At 41.4% G+C, this 23,673-nt stretch overlaps 1 protein-coding gene across 1 annotated transcript in view; it reads left to right on the forward strand.

The window, feature by feature from the left end:
• The window catches only part of NT5DC3 (5'-nucleotidase domain containing 3), an 85,955-nt gene that overhangs the window by 7,510 nt on the left and 54,772 nt on the right, over positions 1-23,673 (forward strand). The window contains exon 2 of the mRNA XM_073620304.1: positions 4,772-4,956. Within this exon, the coding sequence (XP_073476405.1) occupies positions 4,772-4,956 (185 nt within the window). The remainder of the gene's footprint in view (positions 1-4,771; positions 4,957-23,673) is intronic.

The following is a 23,673-nucleotide window of genomic DNA, read 5'->3' on the forward strand; positions in this document are numbered from 1 at the left end:
ATGTCAGCTTTGGGAACATTAACCTCTTCTATGCCAGCCATCCAATGGGCAAAGCTGCATTTCAGGCCTCTCCAGAGGTTCCTTATGAGAACATTGAACCACAGGACAGAGAGTCTAGATACGAAGATAAAGATCCCCACCAGAGTCAAACGTTCACTTTGGTGGAAAAGTCATGTAGTGCTACAAAGAGGTGGTCTTTGGTCCTTTCCAATCGAAAAAGTGGTGATAACAGACACCAGGATGGGGGGCTCACATGGGTCAGGATTTGACACAGGGAACGTGGTCCCAGGCCATGGCAGAAAAATCCTCACATTAGAGAGAACTAAAAGCGGTCGCCTTAGCATTGGTTGTCTTCTCTCCGAGCCTCCTAGGTTGACATGTCCAGATTCTGTCGGACAATGCCACTACCGTAGCCTACCTGAACAAACAGGGAGACACGAGAAGCAAAGCTCTTCACTTGCTGTCAGTAGAGATTCTGGAGTGGACGGAAAACCACTTGCTATCTTTTATCTGCAGTCCATCTCAAGGACATGTTAAACAAAGTAGCAGATTATCTGAGCCGACAGAAGGTTCAGGAAGCCTGAGTGGAGCCTGAACGCAGAAGTGTTTGCATTGATCCCCAGGACTTGGGGCCTTCCACAAGTAGACCTGTTTGCTTCAAGGCAAAACAAGCAGCTTCCACAATTTTTCTACCTTCAGAGAGACGACTGCTCTCAGGGGATAGATGCTCTGGCACATCTGTGGAATTTTCGCCTGGGGTATGCTTTTCCCCCCTTTTCCAGTTGATTCTACTGGTGTTGAGAAAAATACAAAAAGAAAGAGAGTATCAATCTTGATTACTCCATTTTGGCCAAAGAGAGCTTGGTTTTCCACATTTCTGCAGTTTGCAATCAAACCATGTTGGCAACTTCCACTCAGTCAGGATTTGCTGATTCAGGGGCCAGTACATCATCCAGATGTAGCCAGGTTAAAACTCCACTGCCTGGTATCTGAAGAGCAATTGTTCTGAAGCAAAGTTTTTCAGAACAGTTAATAACCACGTTACTTTCCAGTAGGAAAAAGGTAACTAGAGCTATTTATGCCAAAGTATAGAAGGTCTATGTTTCTTTCTGTCATTCAGAACATAGGGATGTAAAAGACATAGTCTCAGTATTGGAGTTTTTGCAAAAAGGTGCAGACAAGGGTCTTGCAGTCAGCACTGTTAAAGTGCAAGTGGCCGCATTTAGGAGTTTTTCTGGAGAGATACTTATCTTCAGAAACTCTGATCATGAGATTTTTCAGGGCACTTTCCAAGTCCAGACCGGTCCCGATGAAGCATTTTCCAAATTGGGATCTCTCGGTGGTTCTGCAAGCACTCACAAAAGGACCATTTGAGCCATTACAGGCCATATCTCTAAAGAATTTAACTTTGAAAACTATTTTTCTTGTTGCAATTACTTTGGCAAGAAGGATTAGTGAACTGCACACCCTATCAGTAAAAACTCTTTCTGTTAATTTTTTCAGATCGGATCTACTTTAAGTACAATCCTGGGTATTTTGCCGAAAGTGGCAAGTTTTCATAACAGGTTTAGGAGATTATCCTTCTAACCCTTCGGGGGAAAAAGTAAGAGCAGTTTCACAACTTATGCCCTGTACACACGAACCGAATTCTGCTCAAGCTTGGCTTTCATACACATGGTCACACAAGTTCTCTGAACTTTCGACCCTCAAGAACGCGGTGACATACACCACTATGAGGAGCCTAGAAAATGAAGTTCAATGCTTCTGAGCATGCATCGAATTGTTTCTGAGCATGCGTAGGAATTTTGCTCTTCGCAATTGGTACAGATGATCGGAACTTTTTCCGACCAAGAAATGGAGACCCTGCTCTTAATCACTTTTGCTGGCGTAATTTTCGCTTGTGTGTACGGGGCATTAGACTATATTAGACTATTACATTACTTGGAAGTAAAGGGAGGTTTTAGATCTTCAGATTCATTATTCGTTCTTGTTTCTGGAAACAAAAAAGGCCACCAAGCATCAAAGAAATCATTGGCTAGATGGCTTAAGACAGCTATTTCTGTAGCCTATTCTCAGATGGGTCTATCTCCCCCGCTGGGAACTGGGGTTCATTCAACAAGGGCATAGACCACCACATGGGCAAAAAGAGCTGGTGCCACCCCAGATCAAATTTGTAAGGCCAAAACATAAAAACTCAAATAAAAAGAAGAAACAAAAAATGTGTACATGTGAAATACAATGATATTAATAGCGTGAAAATCTGAAAATCAAACACTCAGTCCATGGGTTCAAATATAAAAAGTTCATCAGTGAAAAAAAAGCTTCCATCCACTATACAGCTCAGCAGCAACTAATCCCCCTATGAGTGGATTGACAAAGGAGAGAGATGTGCAGGATGGTGCAAATCCACTGGCGGTGACTCCAATAAGTGAGAAAGTGATAAAGGTGGACTCTTACCCTCCGTGTTGGACCCCCTCCTTGGCAGGGTCTATCAGGCATGCAGATTTTTGCCCTCTGCAGGGACCATGTAATTATTTATTTTTTATTTTTCATGGTATACACAGATATTGGTGTATTTTGTGTGCAGCTTTTACCTTTTGACCTTTTTTGCTCTGCAGCGCAGTTTTTCTTTTTCTTTTTGAAATTTGTAAGGCGGCTACGTGTTCAAGTTACTTAACGTTTGTCCATCATTACAGACTGGATCTCCTGTCAGCAGGGGATCAGGCTTTTGGCAGAAAAGTTCTGCAGGCTGTGGTCCCTCCTTAGGGGGTAAGTCTCTATTGTCCTGAAAGACGTTAAGGGAAAATTCAAGTTAGACTTACCGGTGACTTGTTTTCCAAGAGTCTTTCAGGACAGCAGCATCCCACCCTTTTGTGTGTGTATATGTATAAACACATATATATATATATATATATATATATATATATATATATATATATATATATATATATATATATATATATATATATATATATATATATATATATATATATATCTCGATTATGTGTTCCAGTTTGGGGCCAGAGGTTCCTTTTAAATTCGGCGGAAGAGGTGTTTCCTATTGGCAAGGGAAGGAGTCACTCTCTCAAGTGCTGTCCTGAAAGACTCTTGGAAAACAAGTTACCGGTAAGTCTAACTTGAATTTTTCAGCACTTGGCTGATTTGTCTTTGTGCTGCTTCTTTCTCTCATACTCCATCCCTGCTGTACAAGGACTGCTAAAGGCTAATACCAGGTAAAGTTCAGGTACTTGCGCTGCTTACATTCAAAAAATATATTTGAGTGCCAAAAATGTGTGTTTTTTTTATATCTACTTTTGAGTTTAGCTTTAGGCTTTGGTATACAGTATTTCCTGCATCATTTCAATGCCATCAAAAGGGGTTAAAGCGTCATTAAAGTGCAGGTGTTATTGTTTTGTTAAAAAAAAAAAAAAAAGTTAAACGTACCTGGTCTGTGCAATGGTTTGCACAGAGCAGCCCGGATCCTCCTGTTCTCGGGTCCCACATCGGCATTCCTGGTCCCTCCCTCCTGCTAGGTGCCCCCACAGCAAGCAGCTTGCTGTGGGGGCACACAATCAACCGCACTCCTGAACCCGCGGCTCTGTGTGTCCATTTACACATGGAGCTGTGGCTTGCCCACACCCCCTCCATCTCCTGATAGGCTCACTGGCTGTAATTGACAGCTTCGGGTGCTAATGGTTCCTGCTGCTGCCAAAAGCCAATCAGGACATTGCTGTGTCGAGAGGGCGTTCAGGTAAGTATTAGGGGGAGGTCTAGGGGGGCTGCTGCACACTGAAGGGTTTTTTTTTACCTTCATGCAAACCTTGTGCCTTTTATAACAATTTTAATTATACAATTATGTATAATTTCACATAGCTCCTCATATGTTTGCATTTGTTCAGTCTCTAAATATGATTGGAGGAAAGCTTAGTGAATGCAAGGTGCTGGGTTTAGTAACACTATATCTATAAACTGCTAATACCTTTTCTCATCAGTAGTATATAGTAGTCTTGTGACTTCTATGAGTGTCTAGTTAAAGCTTGTAGGAGGCGTTTTTCATTCTGCACTGACTGTTCTATCAGGATGCAGGACCCCTGACCCTCTATCTGGAGAGTGCTGATTGGCCCTGTGCTGATCACATGCACCCTCCCAAGAAAAAAATAAAAAACCCTCTAGCAATACACACCAAATTGAGCATGTGCAGCCTGTCCGCTGGCTCTGTATTATCAGGAAATATATTGGGGACAGTGGAAGGAGGAAAGGATCGGAGGAGACAGGATGAAACTGTCTTTTTACACAATGCAGAGGATTAACCCCTCAGGTTCCACGGTGAGTATAACAAGCATACTTTACTGCATATACAGACTGATTTTACTGTTTACTATGGGTTTAGTAACACTTTACTGGCTCATTCACACCAGCTGCATTGGGCAGCACTGGCCATCACAGTCCCCTGAAGAACAATTTGCCTTATGTAGTATGACTTGAGTTCACATCAGTGTGTGCTAAAAAAAAAAAAAAAGAAATGGGACAGGTTTGGTTTTGTGCAGTGCATTCTGACATGCTGTATCACATTTTGGTTACTAAAACTGGAGAGTGCAAAATCTGGTGCAACTCGGCGTAGAAACCAATCCGCTTCCATGTGTGTGTTGTGGTGGTGTTTTGGTTTTTTTTTTTTTTTTTTTTTTTTTTTTCCCTTTTTGGTAGAACATTATATTTTGTTTTGGGTCTAATATTGAATATAATATTGAATTTTGCTTTGTTTCTTTTGCAGAAATCATTCCCTCCATTTCAAGCAATCTGTTCAATCCAAGTGCCATCTTTGCAAACAATGAGATGAGTCTTGCTGACATTGAAATTTATGGCTTTGATTATGACTACACATTAGCATTTTACTCTAAAGATCTTCACACCTTGATTTTCAATACTGCTCTTGATCTCCTAATCAATGAGCATCGGGTAAGGTGTGTGTGTGTGTGTGTGTGTGTGTGTGTGTGTGTGTGTGTATGTATTATATTTTTTATTTTATTTTTTTTTCTCTGAATGAGCTAAATATGAAAGGCAAATGTCTAGATTTGAATTATGCTCTGCATTGCCTTTCATATATAGTAATAGCTAAGAGGCTGTAGTTGGGAGTTCACAAGTAGCCGTGACAGCTGGATGTACAGTATTGTGATTCCAATGATTAGGGTTAAAAAGTTATTATTCATTTTGATGTGTGAGCCCTTTTACTTAAAGCAGAACCCTGGGATTTTCAAAAAATCCCCCATTGGTCACACACACACACACACACCACTAAACAGTTATCACATTTGTGAAATTTTTTACCGTTTTAAGAGATATGACTGATGCAATTTTCAGGAAGTCAGCTTTGTGATTCAAAAAAATGCAGCCTGTATTCTGGCAGGTAGGAGTTGTTAGAACAGTGATTGCATCATATCTCTCTCTCTCTCTCTCTCTCTCTCTCTCTCTCTCTCTCTCTCTCTCTCTCTCTAACTGTAATCAGACTACATTTCCCATGAATACTTGGGATGAGAGTGAATGTGGGAGGCACACTAGGCTTGTACATGTGAACAAGCCCCCACAAATGTGAACAAGCCCACTTCGACATAAATCGCACCCCTCATTCTGCAGCCAGCAAGCCATACATAACACGGTATGGTAGGTTACAGCCTTATAAATGCAAAGCATTTTAATATAAATGCATAATATAATATTTTATATAAATGCAAACCAGTGCCACATCTCAGGGACCACCAGTGCAGATTATCAGTGCGGTGTCACCAGTGCACCCCCCGATTCTGTTCACAGCAAAACATGCAAAAAATTTGTGCGAACGCCGTTAAAGCCTATGGGACACAAACGTGAAAAATCAAGTGCTCATTTTAAAGGCTTATATGCAAGTTATTGCCATAAAAAGTGTTTGGGGACCCGGGTCCTGCCCCAGGGGACATCTATCAATGCAAAAGAAAGTTTTAAAAACGGACGTTTTTTTGGGAGCAGTGGTTTTAATAATGTTTAAAGTAAAATAAAAATGAAATATTCCTTTAAATATCGTATTCCTGTACATCTTTCCCATGTTTATAACAGTGCCACAGCAAAATTACGTTTCTAAGGGAAAACATGCCATTTAAAACTGCTCTCAGCTGTAATGTATTGTCTGATCTTGGCAATATAGATAAGAATACCAAAAAAAAAAAAAAAAATGGCATGGATGTCACCCCCCAAAATCCATACCAGGCCCTTCAGGTCTGGTATGGATATTAAGGGGAACCCCGCACCCAACTTTTTAAAAAAATGGCGTGGGGGTCCCCTAGGCACTATATACTCTGAAAAGCAGTATATATGCTATACGGCCTGCCCTATATACTTTACAGAAAATTGGGCCTTAGGTGTTGGTGGTGCCACAACACTGTAAGCCCTCACAGTTACTGTTGGGCGCAGGAACGGGCCCTGTGTTGAAATATTGTACAAAAAATTGTAATTGCATGCCCCTGTTAAACAGGGGCAGACAAATTTGGGCCTTGGGTGGTGGTGCTCTAAAACAAAAATATTGTTGGAAACTAGCATCAAGATTGAGGAGGAATAGGATAGTCAGCATAGGCAATCCGTTACATCAGCATCAGGTGCTTGATAGCTGCTGATCCAAGACTGATTCACTTTTATGAATGTGAGCCTATCAATGAAGTCTGTGGACAGGTGCACTCTTTGATCCATTACAAATCCTTCAGCAGCACTGAATGTGCGTTCAGAAAGCACCCTGGATGCAGGACAGGCCAGTAGCTAAATTTACGTATTGAGCAAGTTCTGGCCAGTGGTCCATCCTCAAGACCCAGTTACCCAGTGAATGCTCTGTTGGAAAGGTCTCTTGCTCCTAGATATTCCTGCACCATGTAATGCAGACGCTGGCGATGGTTGCTTGAACCGATCAGACCTTGGCTCTGAGGACTGAAAAATTATTTAAAGGCATCGGTCAGCCGGCCACCTTCTCCACTGCTCTTCCTTTGACTGAACGAAGCCTCAGCAACATGTTGTCCAGCACCAGGAAATTGTAACCTTCCAGGGTCTCGAAATGCCTTGCACAAACCTTTCTTCAAGGCCTCTTGAAGATGTTTCATCCTCTGTTCCCTCTGCAAAGGCAGGATGAATTTTGCAACCTTACCCTTGTATTGTGGATCAAGAAGGGTTGCCAGCCAGTAATGATCCCTCTCCTTGATACCACAAATCCTAGGGTCCTTATACAGGCTTTGCAGAATCAGGGAGGCCATGCAGCGTAAGTTTACAGAGGCATTTGCTTCTGAGTCCTCTGGGTCACTAAGGATCGCATGATCCGTAACTACCTCCTCCCAGCCACGTACAACTCCTTGGGTTTCTAGGGACTGAAAACCATCCTTTGAAGACTGCTGCTGAGTGTTATCCTCTACATCCATGCTGACACAATCCTCCTCCTCCTCCTCCTCCTCCTCCTTCCTCCCCTTCTTCCTGTGTGTTTGGCAGGCCTGCAGGAAATGCTATCTGGATAAAGGGGGCCTTGAGAGAAAAGGAAGTCGTCCTCTTCCTCCTGCTGTTCTGCCTCAAGTGCCCTGTCCATGATTCCATGAAGCATGTGCTCCAACAGGAAGACTAGAGGGACAGTATCGCTGATGCATGCATTGTCGCTGCTCACCATCCTTGTGGCCTCCTCAAATGGTGACAGGACCGTGCATGCATCCTTGATCAGTAGCCACTGGCATGGTGAACAGAAGACAGGCTCCCCTGACCCTGTCCTGGTGCCATATTTGCACAGGTACTCATTGATGGCCCTCTGCTATGTGTGCAGCTGCTGAAGCATTGCCAACGTTGAGTTCCTCCTGGTGGGCATGTTCCAAATGAGGACGTTGGTGGGCAGGTTGCATTCCCTTTTGAATGTCACCCAGCCGAGCACTAGCATTGTATGATTGGCGGAAATTATCACAGACTGTTCTGGCCTGCCTCAGGAGATCCTGTAAGCCTGCTCAAGAACCGCTGCACCAGCAAATTTCAGGACGTGTGCCAAACATGGAACATTGGTCAAGTGTCCCCGTCGGAGGGTGGAGAGAAGGTTGGTGCCATTGTTGTATACAACCATTCCTTGCTGAAGCTGGCATGGCGTCAACCACCTCTGAACCTACCCCTGCAGAGCTGACAGAATCTCTGCCCCAGTGTGGCTCCTGTCCCCTAGGCAGACCAACTCAAGCGCCAGCATCTTTTAGCCTGACTGCTTGCGTAGCCCCTTAAACGCTTATGGAGCACCGCTGGTTTAGAGGATAAATCTGCAGAAGAGGCCATAGAGGAAGAAGAAGAGGCGGGGGTGGAGGAGAGAGCTGTGGTAGAATTGCCACTAGCATTTTGGAGGCGTGGAAGCTCCAACAACACTAAACCCTGTCCTGCATCCTTCCCAGCTGCCAGCAGAATTACCCAGTGTGCCGTGAAGGAAAGGTAACATCCCTACCCATGCCTGCTGGACCACGAGTCAGCAGTAATATGAACCTTACTGCTGACCGCTCTGTCCACGAAGCCAAAACATTGCCTTCCACATGCCGATAGAGAGCCGGAATGGCCTTCCGTGAAAATAAATGGTGTTTTGGAACCTGCCACTGAGGTACAGCACATTCTACAAATTCACGAATGGGGGTAGAGTCTACCAGCTGAAAAGGCAGCAGTTGCAGTGCTAGCAGTTTGGCTAAACTTGCATTTAGATGCTGAGCATGTGGATGGCTGGGACTGAATTTCTTTTTGCCGTTCAGCAACTGGGGTAGGGAAATTTGCCTGCTAAAATCAGATGGTGGTGTACTGCTAGCAGATTGACTGCAAGTACTTGGAACACCTATTGCAATACCTTCATTCCTCTCAGTGCAGGTTTTTGAGAGGACTGGAGGTATAGTAGGGTTGGCGATCCCAGATGAGGAGCAAGGAGAAGTCTGCCTTTTTCTATGATGTGGGTCTTTCAAGTGCTGTTGCCAACGGACTGCATGGCAGGTCGTCATATGTCTGGTCAAGCAAGTGGTGCCCAATCAGCTGCTGTTCTGGCCACGCTTGATCCGCTTTAGACATAGGTTGCAAACAAACGTTGCGATCTGCTGCACACGTGACGAAAAAGGTCCACACCAAGGAACTTTTAAAAGTCAGCGGGGAGTCAGCAGCGCCCTGCACCTGCGTTGTGATACAATAGGGTGGCTGCCCCTAGAGGACATCCTGCCTCATTGGACCCCTCTCCCTCTCTACTGGAGCAAACTTGGCAGTATCCTGCAGCTGGGGGAATATGACTGCCAGTTTCTTGTCCTTCTTGGGCACCCCCTCTCTCTAGGCTCACGGTACTCCCTTCCTCAACCTGGGAACCAACATCGGAGCCTTCAAATCACTGCGCATCCTCCAGCAGCATGCCCCCGACACTGTGGTCGAATAATTCTGTGGACTCCTCCATGCATGATGGTGAAGCTACGGAAGGCGTGACTGTGGACAAGGAGCCGATGGTAGCTGCTTTAGAAGGCAAACTACTCTGAACCTGGGTGACAGAGGATGAGGAGGATTAGGACTGCTTTGTTATCCACTCCACCAGCCCTTCTACATGTTCTGGCTCAATAACATGGCCAGCAGCAGAAAAAAAGGACAAGCGTGCCCCACGGCCACCTGCAGAGGATGCACCATGTCCACGTCCACCACTGTTGACTGTAGATGCAGAGGCTACTTGTCCTCTTTTAGCGGCCTGTGAGCGTCTGCCTCTCCTTGGTGGCCTTCTGAACATGATGTATTTTTCCTTGTCAAAAGAAGTTTGAGTATACAATGTTATAAAGATACATAAATATACATAAAGTAAGTTTACAAGGATCTATAAAGTAAGCTCAATGTTTTACAGTAGGGTTTATATAGGTAAATATCATGAAATTTCAAATATTAAACATTGGGTTCACGTAAACCTAAATTAAAGATATATATCATTTCCTTAGTTACTTTTGTAGGTATTTAAATGATTTATACCTACTATACATATTGTTTACAAGTAGAGTGTATATAGGTCAAATAAGTTCTGATAATGAGCTTTAATCGTAAGGTGGAGAAAAGGAAAGAAGAAAAAGGGTTGAAAGGTAGAGGTATGGTCCACAAGGTTGTCCCGCTCGTCAGTTTATTATTCTTTTTAGTTCTCTTTGAAGCCTTAGAATGGGTGTCTCTGTAAGTCATTTAATCTGTTACCATGGCAACAGGACAGAGTCATTGAAATTTGACAGGAACTGTTTTATCCAAGGATGCCAAAGTTTTTCAAATTTTGGAATGTGATTTTGATCGATGGCTACCATCTTAGCATGGGACATTGTATTATTCATTCTGTGAATTGTTTCTGCTAGTACCAATGTAGGAGATTTCCATGCCTTGGCCACTGTTTGTTTTGCAGCCGTTATTAGTTGGATCATAAGTTTGAATTGAGAGAGTGTTAACCATTCCGGTTTTAGATTAAGTAAAGTTAAATATGGATCTGGTTGTATTATTTTTTTTAAATATTTTAGATGCAATCACGAAGACTTCCTTCCAGAAGGTTTGGATTACTGGGCACGTCCACCATATGTGTAAATATGTGCCTATTTCTGGGCATCCTCGAAAACAAAGAGTTGAGGTATTAGGTGAATATTTTGCCACTCTAGCGGGTACAAGGTACCAGCGAGTTAGGACTTTATAATTTGTCTCTAGTGCCAAGATGTTGGGTGAAGATGACTTAGATGTGAGCCATATATTAGACCAGTCCGTGTCTTCTAAAGTTCGTCCCAGGTCCTCCTCCCACCTCTGAACATAAGAGGGTCTATTAAGATTTGCTACTCCATATAATTGATTATAAAGTGATGAAATTGTACCTTTAGCAAATGGATCTTTTGTACAGATTGATTCAAAAATGGATAATTGGGATAATGGTGTATAGAAATTTTTGATTTGGAGATATCTAAATATCTCAGAGTTTGGTAGATCATATTTTTCTCTAAGCGATGGGAATGAAAGGAATGATTTCGATGCTATGAAGTCATTTAGTGTCTGAATGCCTGATGTTGTCCAAGCTTTAAAAGAATTTGGGTAGATCCATGCCGGATAAAAGGCCGGATTTCTGATAAAAGAAAGGAGAGGATTGTGTGGAGATTGTAACTGATATTTGGTTTTTAGTTTATCCCAGAGAGATAAGAAGTGTTTAGTTATGGGATTATGAATTTTAAAGCGGTCTTTAGGATCAAGCCATAATAAATTTGATATTAATAGAGGGTCATTTTCTGAAGCCTCTATAAATACCCATAATGGGATTTCCTGTTTTGCATGGTATTTGGACAGACTGGCCAAATGTGCTGCTCTGTAGTAGTTAGTAAAATTAGGGTATCCCAGGCCTCCTTTATTTTTGGGAAGATGTAGTGTGTGTATAGGTATACGTGGTTTAGAAGAGCCCCATATAAACAAAGTTGCTCTTTTTTGTACTATTCTCAAAAAATAGGAAGGAATTGGAATAGGGAGGACTCTGAATAGATAAAGCAATTTGGGTAGAATAGTCATTTTGATTGCATTAATCTTCCCTATCCAGGATAAAGGAAGTTGCGACCATTGTTTTATTAGATTTGTGATCTGTCTTAATACAGGAGGATAATTGGTTGAGAATAAGTCAGAATGAGATGCTGTTAAATGAATTCCAAGATATGGGATTGATTTTTCTGCCCATGTGAATGGGAGTGCAGCCCTAGCCGGGATCAATTCCATGTTTGTGAGTGAAATATTAAGCACTAGGCATTTCTTAGGATTAATCATAAGGCCGGATAGGGCTGCAAATCCATCAAGAGCTGGTATTAAGTTAGAACCAGAGACCTGTGGTGATGATAGAAAAAGTAATATATCGTCTGCAAATATACATAATTTGTGTGTAATACCTCCTACTTCAATGCCAGTTATAGTTTGGTTTGTTCTGATGTATTGGACCATGGGTTCGAGTATAAGGGCAAATAATAAGGGAGATAATGGGCAACCCTGTCGGGTACCTCTTTCGATATTAAAGGCTTCAGATTTGTATCCAGCATATTTTATATAGGCTTTGGGTTTATTATATAATGCTTTGATCCATGTTAAAAAGTGGGGTCCAAAACCCCATTTTTGTAATGAATATTGCATATATTGCCAGGATACTGTGTCAAATGCCCTCTTAATATCGAGAGATAGAAAACATAGGGATTTTCCGTTTTTTAGCAATATGTGCCAATAACACTGCCCTGCGTATATTATCGCCTGCCTGTCTATTTGGCATGAAGCCTACTTGATCTCTATGTATTAATTTTCCTATAATGCTATTGAGGCGTTTTGCTGTTATTTTTGCTAATAATTTAATATCGAGGTTTAACAGAGAGGCCGATAATTCACACAGGAAGTATCATCAGAAAGGGGTTTTGGGATCATACAAACAATTGCCATTAGTGTTTCTTGCCGAAAAGAATGTCCATCTAGAAGTTTGTTAAAAGTTTCAGTGAGAATGGGAGAGAGTATTTCTGAGAATGTTTTATAGTATAAAGCCGAGTAGCCGTCTGGGCCTGGTCTTTTGTTAAGTTTAAGGTCTTTTATGGCGTTAGCAACTTCATCTATAGTTATAGGCTCATCCAAACTGCTTTTTTGATTCTGAGATAACTCAGGTAAGGTTATTTTTGAGAAGAAGGATTCAGCTTCTGTAGGATTAAATTCATTGTTTGTCTTGTATAAAGTTGCGAGATGTAAGTGAAATTTATGGACTATTTTAACTGGATTACAAGTGTAAACATTTTTTGTTAATTTCAAACGTATTGGTTTGAAAGATTTGTTAGTTGAATTTAATGCCCGAGCCAAATATGTACCTGGTTTGTTTGTATTCATGTAGAAATTGTGTTTGGAGCGTTTGAGGGATTTATCAACTGACTCAGTGAGAAATAGATCGTATTCCAATCTAGATTTTTCCAGATGAGATTTTGTACTCTGAGATGGATTATCTTGAAATGATATGTAGGCTGCATTAAAATTGAGTTCTAGTTTTTTTGCTAGATTTTTGCGTTCCCGTTTAAATAGTGCCATTTGTCTTTGTATTGTACCACGCAAGACAGGCTTATGAGCTTCCCACAGTGTTATTGGGGAGATGTCTGTTGTATTATTAATTGATATGTATTCCTTTAAAGCTTGTTCAATGGCCATCTGATGTAGTGGGTGTTTGAGCATTATGTCCGGTAAGTACCACGTTGGGTCATGCGCTTTTGGTATGGCTGAGGCTATAGTAGTGTATACTGCATTATGGTCAGACCACGGAATCGGAATTATATCTGATGCAATAATTTCTGGTATCATTCCTATTGTTAGAAAAATATGATCTATTCTGGTGAAGGTTTGATGAGGGTGCGAGAAATAAGTGAATTTCTTTTTCATTGGGTTACTTTCTCTCCATGAATCTACTAGATTGTATTTGGAAAGAAGTTGAGAAAAAGGTAATCTAGAGGTTATTTTGGATGGTGTAAAAGGTGATTTATCTAGAAATGGGAGGAGGACCTGGTTCAAATCCCCACACATTACTGTTCCTATTTTGTGTGTATTAATCACTTGTAATATATGTGAGAGGAATGGTGTAGGTTGTTTGTTAGGAGCGTAGTAGGAAATCACCGTGATTGCTGTATCCATTATATAACCCATGAGTATCAGGTATCTACCTTCTGGGTCTTTAATTTCTGATGATAAGGTGAATGGTGTGGATCGGTGAAATGCAATTAGAGTTCCCCTTTGCTTGGTACAGGCAGAAGCCGTGTAAATTTGTTGATAAAAAGGAGAAATATATTTTGGAGTAGAATCTTTGGTGAAGTGTGTTTCTTGGAGGCATACTATGTGAGCCTTCTTGTTATGGAAAGTACGGAAGGCTTTGGTCCTTTTTTGAGGGACATTTATTCCCTGAACATTCAGGGAAAGTATATTCAGTGGTGCCATGGCAATAGATCAAATAGTTTTGACTTACTTTTTGTTATGCAGAGCTGACTGCGCAGATCAACCTGTGTGGACTGAAGAGATGAATAGATAGAAAAGAAACCAGTGAATTCTGGAGTAAAGAGTAAACAAAAAACATGAGATTAGATGATACATTGTATAAATTATTTTTTGCAAGTAATCACAATTTACCCGTGAAAGAGAATAAATATCTCTCTCAGGGGAATAAGTGCCTTCGTCACACTCCCACATAATATGGTTGGGAGAATGAGGAGGGCTAATGGGGGTACACGGATCTTCCGCTTACAGGAGAGAAGTGCTATGTCAAAAGACATCAAAATGATGTTTCATTAATTGGAGTGCAGAATATAGTTTTTGTTGAAATTATTTATTCCAGGGTGGTTGTATATGGTTAGTCTTGCCCTAGGCTAAATAATTCAGTTAGAAAGGTACTGTTAATAACTTTGGTATTGATGAAGATAGTTTGAATTATTTTGGGATTTTAACCCTTTTAGAGTAAACAATTACATATTTTATTCATATGTAACTGTTTAGATATGTTAACTCATAAAATTGAGGTTGTATTGCTTCAGATTAGAATAAACAAAAACATAATTCTAGGAACTAGTTAGGTAATAATATATTTGTTTTAAGAAAAGAAAGAAAAAGCTTCCATTACTTCTGGATTATTGAACATATTTGTCCTAAAAAGTAATAAATCTATTGTTATTACCTGATAATATATAACTGAACAAGAATTTCCTTATTTCACTTATATATTCTAAGGCTATATGAATCAGAAGTAATAAGAAATATAACTGGAATGTAACATGATCCCATACAGTGTGTGACTATCAGAATGCAGTTACATTCAGTTATAAATATAGGTTTTTTATAGAGAACCATCTCTTAGTATAATAAATGAAGAGATATCAGGAATTAGGATGTCAGTCCATTGAATCTTCTTGGTCCATGGATGATGTGGCATAACGGCCTCTTTTGTGAGAATGATGATTCCCATTTTGTTCTGAAATTTTCTGGGTGCTGCCTGAAGGTGAAGATGACGCCATTCTTCTGCATGTGGGAGTGTTGCTGCTTGTGGGTTCTGTCAGATTTAATTTTAAAAGGGTTTGTTGTAGTTCATCTGCTGATCTGCTTCTGTAAATTGTACCTTGGTAGTTAAATCTGACTGAAAAGGGGAAGCCCCATTGATACATAATGTTGTGGCGTTGCAGTTCCATTAGTTGGGGTTTCATGGATCGTCTTTTAGTAATAGTAAGTTGGGATAGGTCAGCAAAAATTTGATAATTGTGTCCTTGAAAATTAAGTTCTTTTTTTTTTCTCTTGCAGCAATTAGTATTTGTTCTTTTGTTCTGTAATAATGAAATTTTGTGATTATATCACGTGGGGGTCCATCTTTCTTTTTGGCTGTGAGGGCTCTGTGTACTCTGTCCAGTTCTAAACGTTCAATAGGGATATCTGGCTTTAGTTCTTGTAATAGTAGACTGCAGGTCTGTCACAGTTTCAGGTATTCCCCTTATGCGCAAGTTTGAACGTCTGGCTCTATTTTCGTAATCTTCGAGCTTAGTTTGAAGTATTAAATTCTCTTTTTTTAATTGTTCCAATTCTGTTATATTTTCTTGGGTTGTAATTTCAATTTCATCCATTTTTATTTCTAAGGCTGCGGTGCGGTTTCCCAGCTCTCTTATTTCTTTGGTTAGGCTTTTTGTTATTTGGTCTGAGGTTTGTTTTAAAGCCTTATGAAGCATCTTTTCAAATTGTAATAATATTACTGGGGATACTGAGGAGGCTTGTGGAGAAGTTTGTGAGAGGATTTGTTCTGTATCTGACTCAAATGGAGAGTCTTGCTGTGACATTTTCTGTCTGTGAGAGCGCTCTGATGCTGTATCTTGTGAGGTGACTGGAGTTGCTTTAGTTGCAGTGAGTGCCTGTGAGCTCTTTGTGAGGTGATTTTTATTTCTGCCACGGTTTCCTCCCAGTACCATATTTCCTGCCCAAACTTTCACAGTTTGTTCCCTGGGGCAAAAATGTTCAAATGGATACCTTTTGAGCCTGCAGGCTCCGCTTTGTCCTTCTCTTCTCTCCTCAGCGGTGTGGAGCTCTAACAATGCATGTCTGCTCTGCTAGGCTCCGCCTCTTGCCCCCTCGAACATGATGTATTTTTTGTTTTGCAATGCCACACCACACTGTATTAGATACTGTGTATACCGCCATAAGTGTATTAGAAACTGTAACACTGTATTGGATACTGTGTACACTGCACTGTATTAGCAACTGTACAACAGCTACACTGTATTGTATAGAAGTGTAGTAAAAACTGTACACATTGTATTAGATGCTGTGTACACCACCAGAAAAGTAGTAGAAACTATACTATGGCTGCACTGTATTGTGTACACTACCAGAAAAGTAGTAGAAACTGTATTACTGTGTACACTGCCTGCACTGTATTAGAAACTGTACAATGGCTGCACTGTATTTTATACTGTGTACACCACCAGAAGTGTAGTTGAAACTGTATACCACAGAATGCACTGTAGATATAGGCTACACCGGAAAGTATTCACCTCCTTGGCTTTTTACCTATTTTGTTTACGTTACAGCCTTTAGTTCAGTGTTTTTTTTTTTTTTTTTTTTTTTTTAATTTGAATTAGATTTGATGGATCAGAACACAATAGGCTAAGTTGGTGAACTAAAATTAGAAAAATATATACGTAACAAAACTGATGATTGGCATGTGCGTATGTATTCACCCCCTTTGTTATGAAGCCCATAAAAAGCTCTGGTGCAACCAATTCCCTTCAGAAGTCACATAATTAGTGAAATGATGTCCACCTCTGTGCAATCTAGGTGTCACATGATATGTCATTTTTATATATATATATATATATATATATATATATATATATATATATATATATATATATATATATATATATATATATATATATATATATATATATATATATATATATATATATATATATATATATATTTATCTCTATCTCACACACCTTTTTGAAAGGCCCCAGAGGCTGCAACACCTAAGCAAGAGGCACCACTAACCAAACGCTGCCATGAAGACCAAGTAAGGGACAATGTTGTTAAGTACAAGTCAGGGTTAGCTAATAATAAAAAATATCCAAATCTTTGATGATCCCTAGGAGCACTATCAAATCTATCATAACTAAACGGAAAGAACATGGCACAACAGCAAACCTGCAAAGATACGGCCGCACACAAACTCATGGACCGGGCAAAGAGGGCATTATTTAGAGAGGCAGCACAGAGACCTAAGGTAACCCTGGAGGAGCTACAGAGTTCCACAGCAGAGACTGCAGTATCTGTACATAGGACGACCATAAGCCGTATGCTCCATAGAGCTGGGCTTTATGATAGAGTGGCCAGAAGAAAGCCATTACTTTCAGCAAAAAACAAAAAGGCACGTTTTGAGTTTGCGAAAAGGCATGGAGACTCCCAAAATGTATGGAGGAAAAGGTGCTCTGGTCTGATGAGCCTAAAATTGAACTTTTTGGCCATCAAAGAAAACGCTATGTCTTGCGCAAACCCAACATATCACATCACACAAAGAAAACCACCCCACAGTGAAACATGATGGTGGCAGCATCATGCTGTGGGATGTTTTTCAGCAATCGAGACTGGGAACTGCTAAATACAGGGATATTCTTGAGCAAAACCTGTACCACTCTGTGTGTGTGATTTGAGGCTAGAAAGGAGGTTCACCTTCCAGTAGGACAATGACCCCAAACACTGCTAAAGCAACACTTGAGTGGTTTAAGGGGAAACATGTAAATGTGTTGGAATGGCCTAGTAAAAGTCCAGACCTCAATCCAATAGAAAATCTGTGGTCAGACTTAAAGATTTCTGTTCACAAGCGCAAACCATCCAACTTGAAGGAGCTGGAGCAGTTTTTCAAGGAGGAATGGGCAAAAATCCCAATGGTAAGATGTGGCAAGCTCATAGGGACTTATCCAAAGTGACTTGGAGCTGTGATAGCCGCAAAAGGTGGCTCTACAAAGTATTGACTTTTAGGGGGGTGAATAGTTATGCACATTAACTTTTTCTGTTATTTTGTCCTATTTGTTTGCTTCACAATTAAAAAAAAAAAAAAAAAAAAAAAAAAATCTTAAGTTGTGGGCATGCTCTGTAAATTAAATGATGCAAATCCTCAAACAAATAGACATAGCCGAATCTCCTGTGTACTCTGCTCTGCTCGCAGTCATGCCCAGTCCCGCCTCCTAGCATTGATGGCCCGCCATTGGACCGGTGTTGTGTCCATCATATGAGTGGGGCCAAGGGGCGGGACTGCGAGCCGAGTACACAGGAGATCCGGCTCTGTCTATTTCGCCAATAACAAGGCTGCAGATGCGCACTGATCATGCTGCAAAGAGGGACAAGACTGCAGATGGGCAATGATCATGCTGCAATGATGGGCAAGGCTGCATTGATGGGCACTGACCCTTATTTTGCTTCAAAATTCTTTATTTAAAATGTAAGGTTTTTTTTTTTTTTTTCCCCTGAAACGTCCCTCTTAAAATTAAGGTGCATGTTATAAGCCGATAAATGCAGATATATATATATATATATATATATATATATATATATATATATATATATATATATATATATATATATATATATATATATATATATATATATATATATATATATATATATATATATATATATATATATATATATATATACTCTCAAAGGCACTGCCACTAACTGAATAACCTGCCTGCTTAGGTGCATGCTTTGGCCAGTCATCATATAGCAATGCACTGCGATTTCGCAGTGCATTATGGAGCATTCCACGGTGCTCAAATTTTCTGCTAACGCCCCATAGTGTTCGCTCTTCGGCGAACATCGCGATCATCTCTACTTATCAGATCAGTGCCTCTTTGTGGTGTCACCAGTGCCTTATATGTGCCCATCAGTGCAGAGCGGGGATAGTTACAGATTCTCCGGAGACAGAGCGCATCTTGGGCTGACAGGTCTGTATGTGAGAACACCGCTTATGGTACAGCCCCGCCTCCCTGCACCTGAATTGTGATAGACGGCACAGAGCGCACTGTTCCAATGTACAGGGAGGCGGGGCTGTACGGCGAGTGGTGTTCTCACATACAGACCTGTCAGCCCGAGATCCTCTCTGTCACGATTATCTGTAACTCTCCCCGCACTGGAGAGATGGCGGGCAGTGGTGGGGGTGGGGGCGGAGTGCTAGCAAGGAAGAGGAGGAGGCCACCACCTCCTATGGGCGGCACAGACCAGGGGCTGTGAGACCCCCTTCGCCCACTACAGCGAGCCAGGCGGAAGTACTACTCTCTGCTTGCTTTCAGAGGACTACAAGGGGGAGTGTTAGACCGCTGGTTGAGGTTACTGGAGGGATAGCAACCAGCAGTCTTGCAAACAGGAAATCGCCAGACAGTAACTGTTCTTCAGCAGGTTATTGTAGAGGAACTACACAGCTCAGAAGAACATGGCTGACATAGTTGGTAAAGGTAGATCAGCAAGGAGAACATGGAAAAATGTTTTTGCCCGGAGTTCTGCTTTAAAGAAGAACTGCAGTCTGCTCACATAAATTGTTATAAAAACATCTTTGCCATTCTGAAGCTTCCCTCCAACCACTTTGCAAATTTTATATATACTGTGATTCTGTACTTGCCAAATGTGTTGCAGAAATCTCACACTCCATTAAGTCTAGCTGCAGCCATTGTTGAGGAGTTGCTTGACAAGAGGAATACGACATTTGAAGCCCATGTCCAGGATCCGTCTGTGTGTGGTGGCTCTTGATGCACAAACTCCAGCCTCAGTCCTCTCCTTGTGAAAGTGCCCAACGCTTTTGAATGGCCTTTTCCTGACAATCCTCTCCAGGCTGCGGTCATCCCTGCTGCTTGTGCACCTTTTTCTTCCACACTTTTCCCTTCCACATAACTTTCTTTTAATGTGCTTTGATACAGCACTTTGGGAACATCCAACTTCTTTTGCAATTACCTTTTTTTTGAGGCTTTCCCTCCTTATGGAGGGTGTCAATGATGGTTTTCTGCTGTCAGGGCAGCAGTCTTTCCCATGATTGCGATTCCTACTGAACCAGACTGAGGCCCCTTTCACACGTGCGGACCGTATGTCCGTATTTCAGCCATCCGTTTTTGGATGAAATACGGACATACATGCATCCCTATGGGATAGCAGGTGTCAGCGGATGTACATCCGCTGACACCCGATGTTGTCCGCCTCCGCTCTCGTCCGATTCTGCGGACGGAAGAAAATCCTATTTTTCTATCCGTCTGCAGAGCGGATCGGAGGAACACGGACAGACGGTCCGTGTTCCTCCGATCCCCCATAGGGGAGAGCGGAGATCTGACAGGGCGGTCCCTGCACAGTGTGCGGGTCCCGCCCTGTCATCTGCCTGCTCAGCTGGGGAAAGCGGAGCGATCCCCGCTGAGCAGCGGATAAACACGGGGCGGATCAACACGGATCCGTCCCGTGTGAAAGGGGCCTGAGAGTCCATTTAAAGGCTCAGGAACCCTTTGCAGGTGTTATGGCTTAATTAGCTGATTAGAGTGGGACACTTTTGAGCAGGGAATATTGCACCTTTTCACAGTATTCTAATTTCCTGAGATTGTGGATTTGGGGGTTTTCATGAGCTGTAAGCCATAATCATCACAATTATGACAAATCACGACTTGAACCATCTTGCTTTGAATGTAATGAGTCTATCTCATATTAGTTTCACCTTTTAAGTTGCATTTGTGAAATAAATGAACTTTTGCACAATATTCTAATGTATAAGATTTATTATTAAATCGATTTTTTTTTTTTTTTTTTTTTTTTTTTTTTTTTCCCCCTCGTCACCATATTGATACTGTAGGCAAAAGAAAATAATATCCACGAAGTGTAGTCTGCTATACTAAACTACCCTCTCCCCCAAACATAAAACTTGCATTTTTATCCTTTTATCTCTACTTTTTTATTTTTATAATTTTCTCAAACTTTTCTTTAAAGCCTTATCCGACTGAAACAAAAAATAAAAACATTAGGCAAAGATAAATAGAAATAGATAAATAGTGAGTAGAAATAAAAAACTAAAAATAATGTGGTTGCCTAAGTGTGCTCTTATGACTGGGGATGTAGTGGTGTTCAGAATTAAGCAATCGCGTTGCTTAGATAGATAGATGACTCCTATCCTATCTATCATATTCTATATCTCTCACAAAAGTAAGTACACCCCTCACATTTTTGTAAATATTTTATTATACCTTTTCATGTGACAACACTGAAGAAATGATACTTTGCTACAATGTAAAGTAGTGAGTGTATAGCTTGTATAACAGTGTAAATTTGCTGTCCCCTCAAAATAACTCCCAACACAGAGCCATTAATGTCTAAACCACTGGCATCAAAAGTGAGTACACCTCTATGTGAAAATGTTCACATTGGGCCCAATTAGCCATTTTCCCTCCCCAGGCATCATGTGACTCGTTAGTGTTACTAGGTCTCAGGTGTGAATGGGGAGCAGGTGTGTTTAAATTTGGTGTTATCGCTCTCACTCTCTCATACTGGTCACTGGAAGTTCAACATGGCACCTCATGGCAAAGAACTCTGAGGATCTGAAAAAAAACAATTGTTGCTCTACATAAAGATGGCCTAAGCTATAAGAAGATTGCCAAGACCCTGAAACTGAGCTGCAGCACGGTGGCCAAGACCATACAGCGGTTTAACAGGACAGGTTCCACTCAGAACAGGCCTCGCCATGGTCAACCAAAGGAGTTGAGTGCACGTGTTCAGCGTCATATCCAGAGGTTGTCTTTGGGAAATAGATGTACGAGTGCTGCCAGCATTGCTACAGAGGTTGAAGGGGTGGGGGGGGGGGGTGGGGGTCAGCCTGTCAATGCTCAGACCATACGCCGCACACTGCATCAAATTGGTCTTCATAGCTGTCATCCCAGAAGATAGCCTCTTCTAAAGATGATGCACAAAAAAGCCTGCACAGTTTGCTGAAGACAAGGAGGGGAGCTACAGTTCATTCAGGGAACCATGAATGCCAATATGTACTGTGACATACTGAAGCAGAGCATGATCCCCCTCCCTTTGGAGACTGGGCCGCAGGGCAGTATTCCAACATAACGACCACAAACACACCTCCAAGACGACCACTGCTTTGCTAAAGAAGCTGAAGGTAAAGGTGATGGACTGGCCAAGCATGTCTCCAGACCTAAACCCTATTGATCGTCTGTGGGGCATCCTCAAATGGAGGGTGGAGGAGCGCAACGTCTCTAACATCCACCAGCTCCGTGATGTCATCATGGAGGAGTGGAAGAGGACTCTGGTGGTAACCTGTGAAGCTCTGGTTAACTCCATGCCCAAGAGGGTTAAGGCAGTGCTGGAAAATAATGGTGGTCATACAAAATATTGACACTTTGGGCCCAATTTACACATTTTCACTTAGGGGTGTACTCACTTGTGTTGCCAGCGGTTTAGACATTAATGGCTGTGTTGAGTTATTTTGAGGGGACAGCAAATGTACACTGCTGTACGCTCACTACTTTACATTGTAGCAAAGCGTCATTTCTTCAGTGTTGTCACATGAAAAGATAGAATAAAATATTTACAAAAATGTGAAGGGTGTACTCTTGTGAGATACTGTGTGTGTGTGTGTGTGTGTGTGTGTGTGTGTGTATGTGTATATGTATGTATGTATATATATATATATATATATATATGATGTGGAAGTTAACGATTAATTCCTCGATTTAATCGTTAATTTTTTTGTTTGATCAAAGTTCTTTTGATCTGTACTTCTCCGCCGGCTTCAGGGAGTTCTGTCGGAGATCCGGTGACGTCACGGACATCGACATCACTGGACTCCTCCCCCCTTCCTCAGTCATTGAGGGTGCCCACGCTGGACAATGGTAAAGTAATGGAATACAGCAGGCGCCTTGACGGATCCAATCATGGCCTGAAAGGCTTCGACCGAGTGGGGGTGTCCGCAAATTGCTGAGGTGCGGCTGCGAGCCGGTTTTTTTATTGGCCAGACACGCCCCATGTTGATGATACGTGACCCTTGCTGGGAATAAACAAGCATTGGAAGGCATTATGAAGGTGAGTCTGTTGTCTGTACTGGACAAGTCAATTGTGGAGGAGGAATCGTGGTGATTTAAAGTGTATGTATATGTATGGCTTTGCTTTGTTTAGGCTTTGCCCTGTGCATCCCAGTGTGGAGTTTTCATTTCACTTCTTGTCCCAGAGACACAACGGAAAGTGAAATGGCATTTCCATTTTAGATGGTTGTCAACAGGACTGGTATACCCATTGGAGGCATTACCCAGATAGCAAGCAATTGAGCTGCAAGTTTGAAAATGTCTTGTTAAAGTGGAGGTCCACCCTAAAAACAAATTTTAACATTAAAGGACTCCTTAAAATTAAAAAAAAAAATTTATTTTTATTTTTATTTTTTTAACGTGTTAAGTCATGGATTGTGGAAACTAACTAGTGTCGGGTTATTGTATATGGTGTATACCACATTTACCACTGACTAATGCAGAGTTGCAATGCAAGGAGATCAGCTAAAAGTAGTTGGATCTGTATGTGTGTTATAATTAATCGAACTTAGTCGATTAAAAAAAAAAACGATTAATCAAACACGAAAATTTTAATCAGTAACAGCCC

The sequence above is a fragment of the Aquarana catesbeiana genome, linkage group LG03 (assembly GCF_042186555.1).
Source record: "Aquarana catesbeiana isolate 2022-GZ linkage group LG03, ASM4218655v1, whole genome shotgun sequence".
NCBI classification, from domain to species: Eukaryota; Metazoa; Chordata; class Amphibia; order Anura; family Ranidae; genus Aquarana; species Aquarana catesbeiana.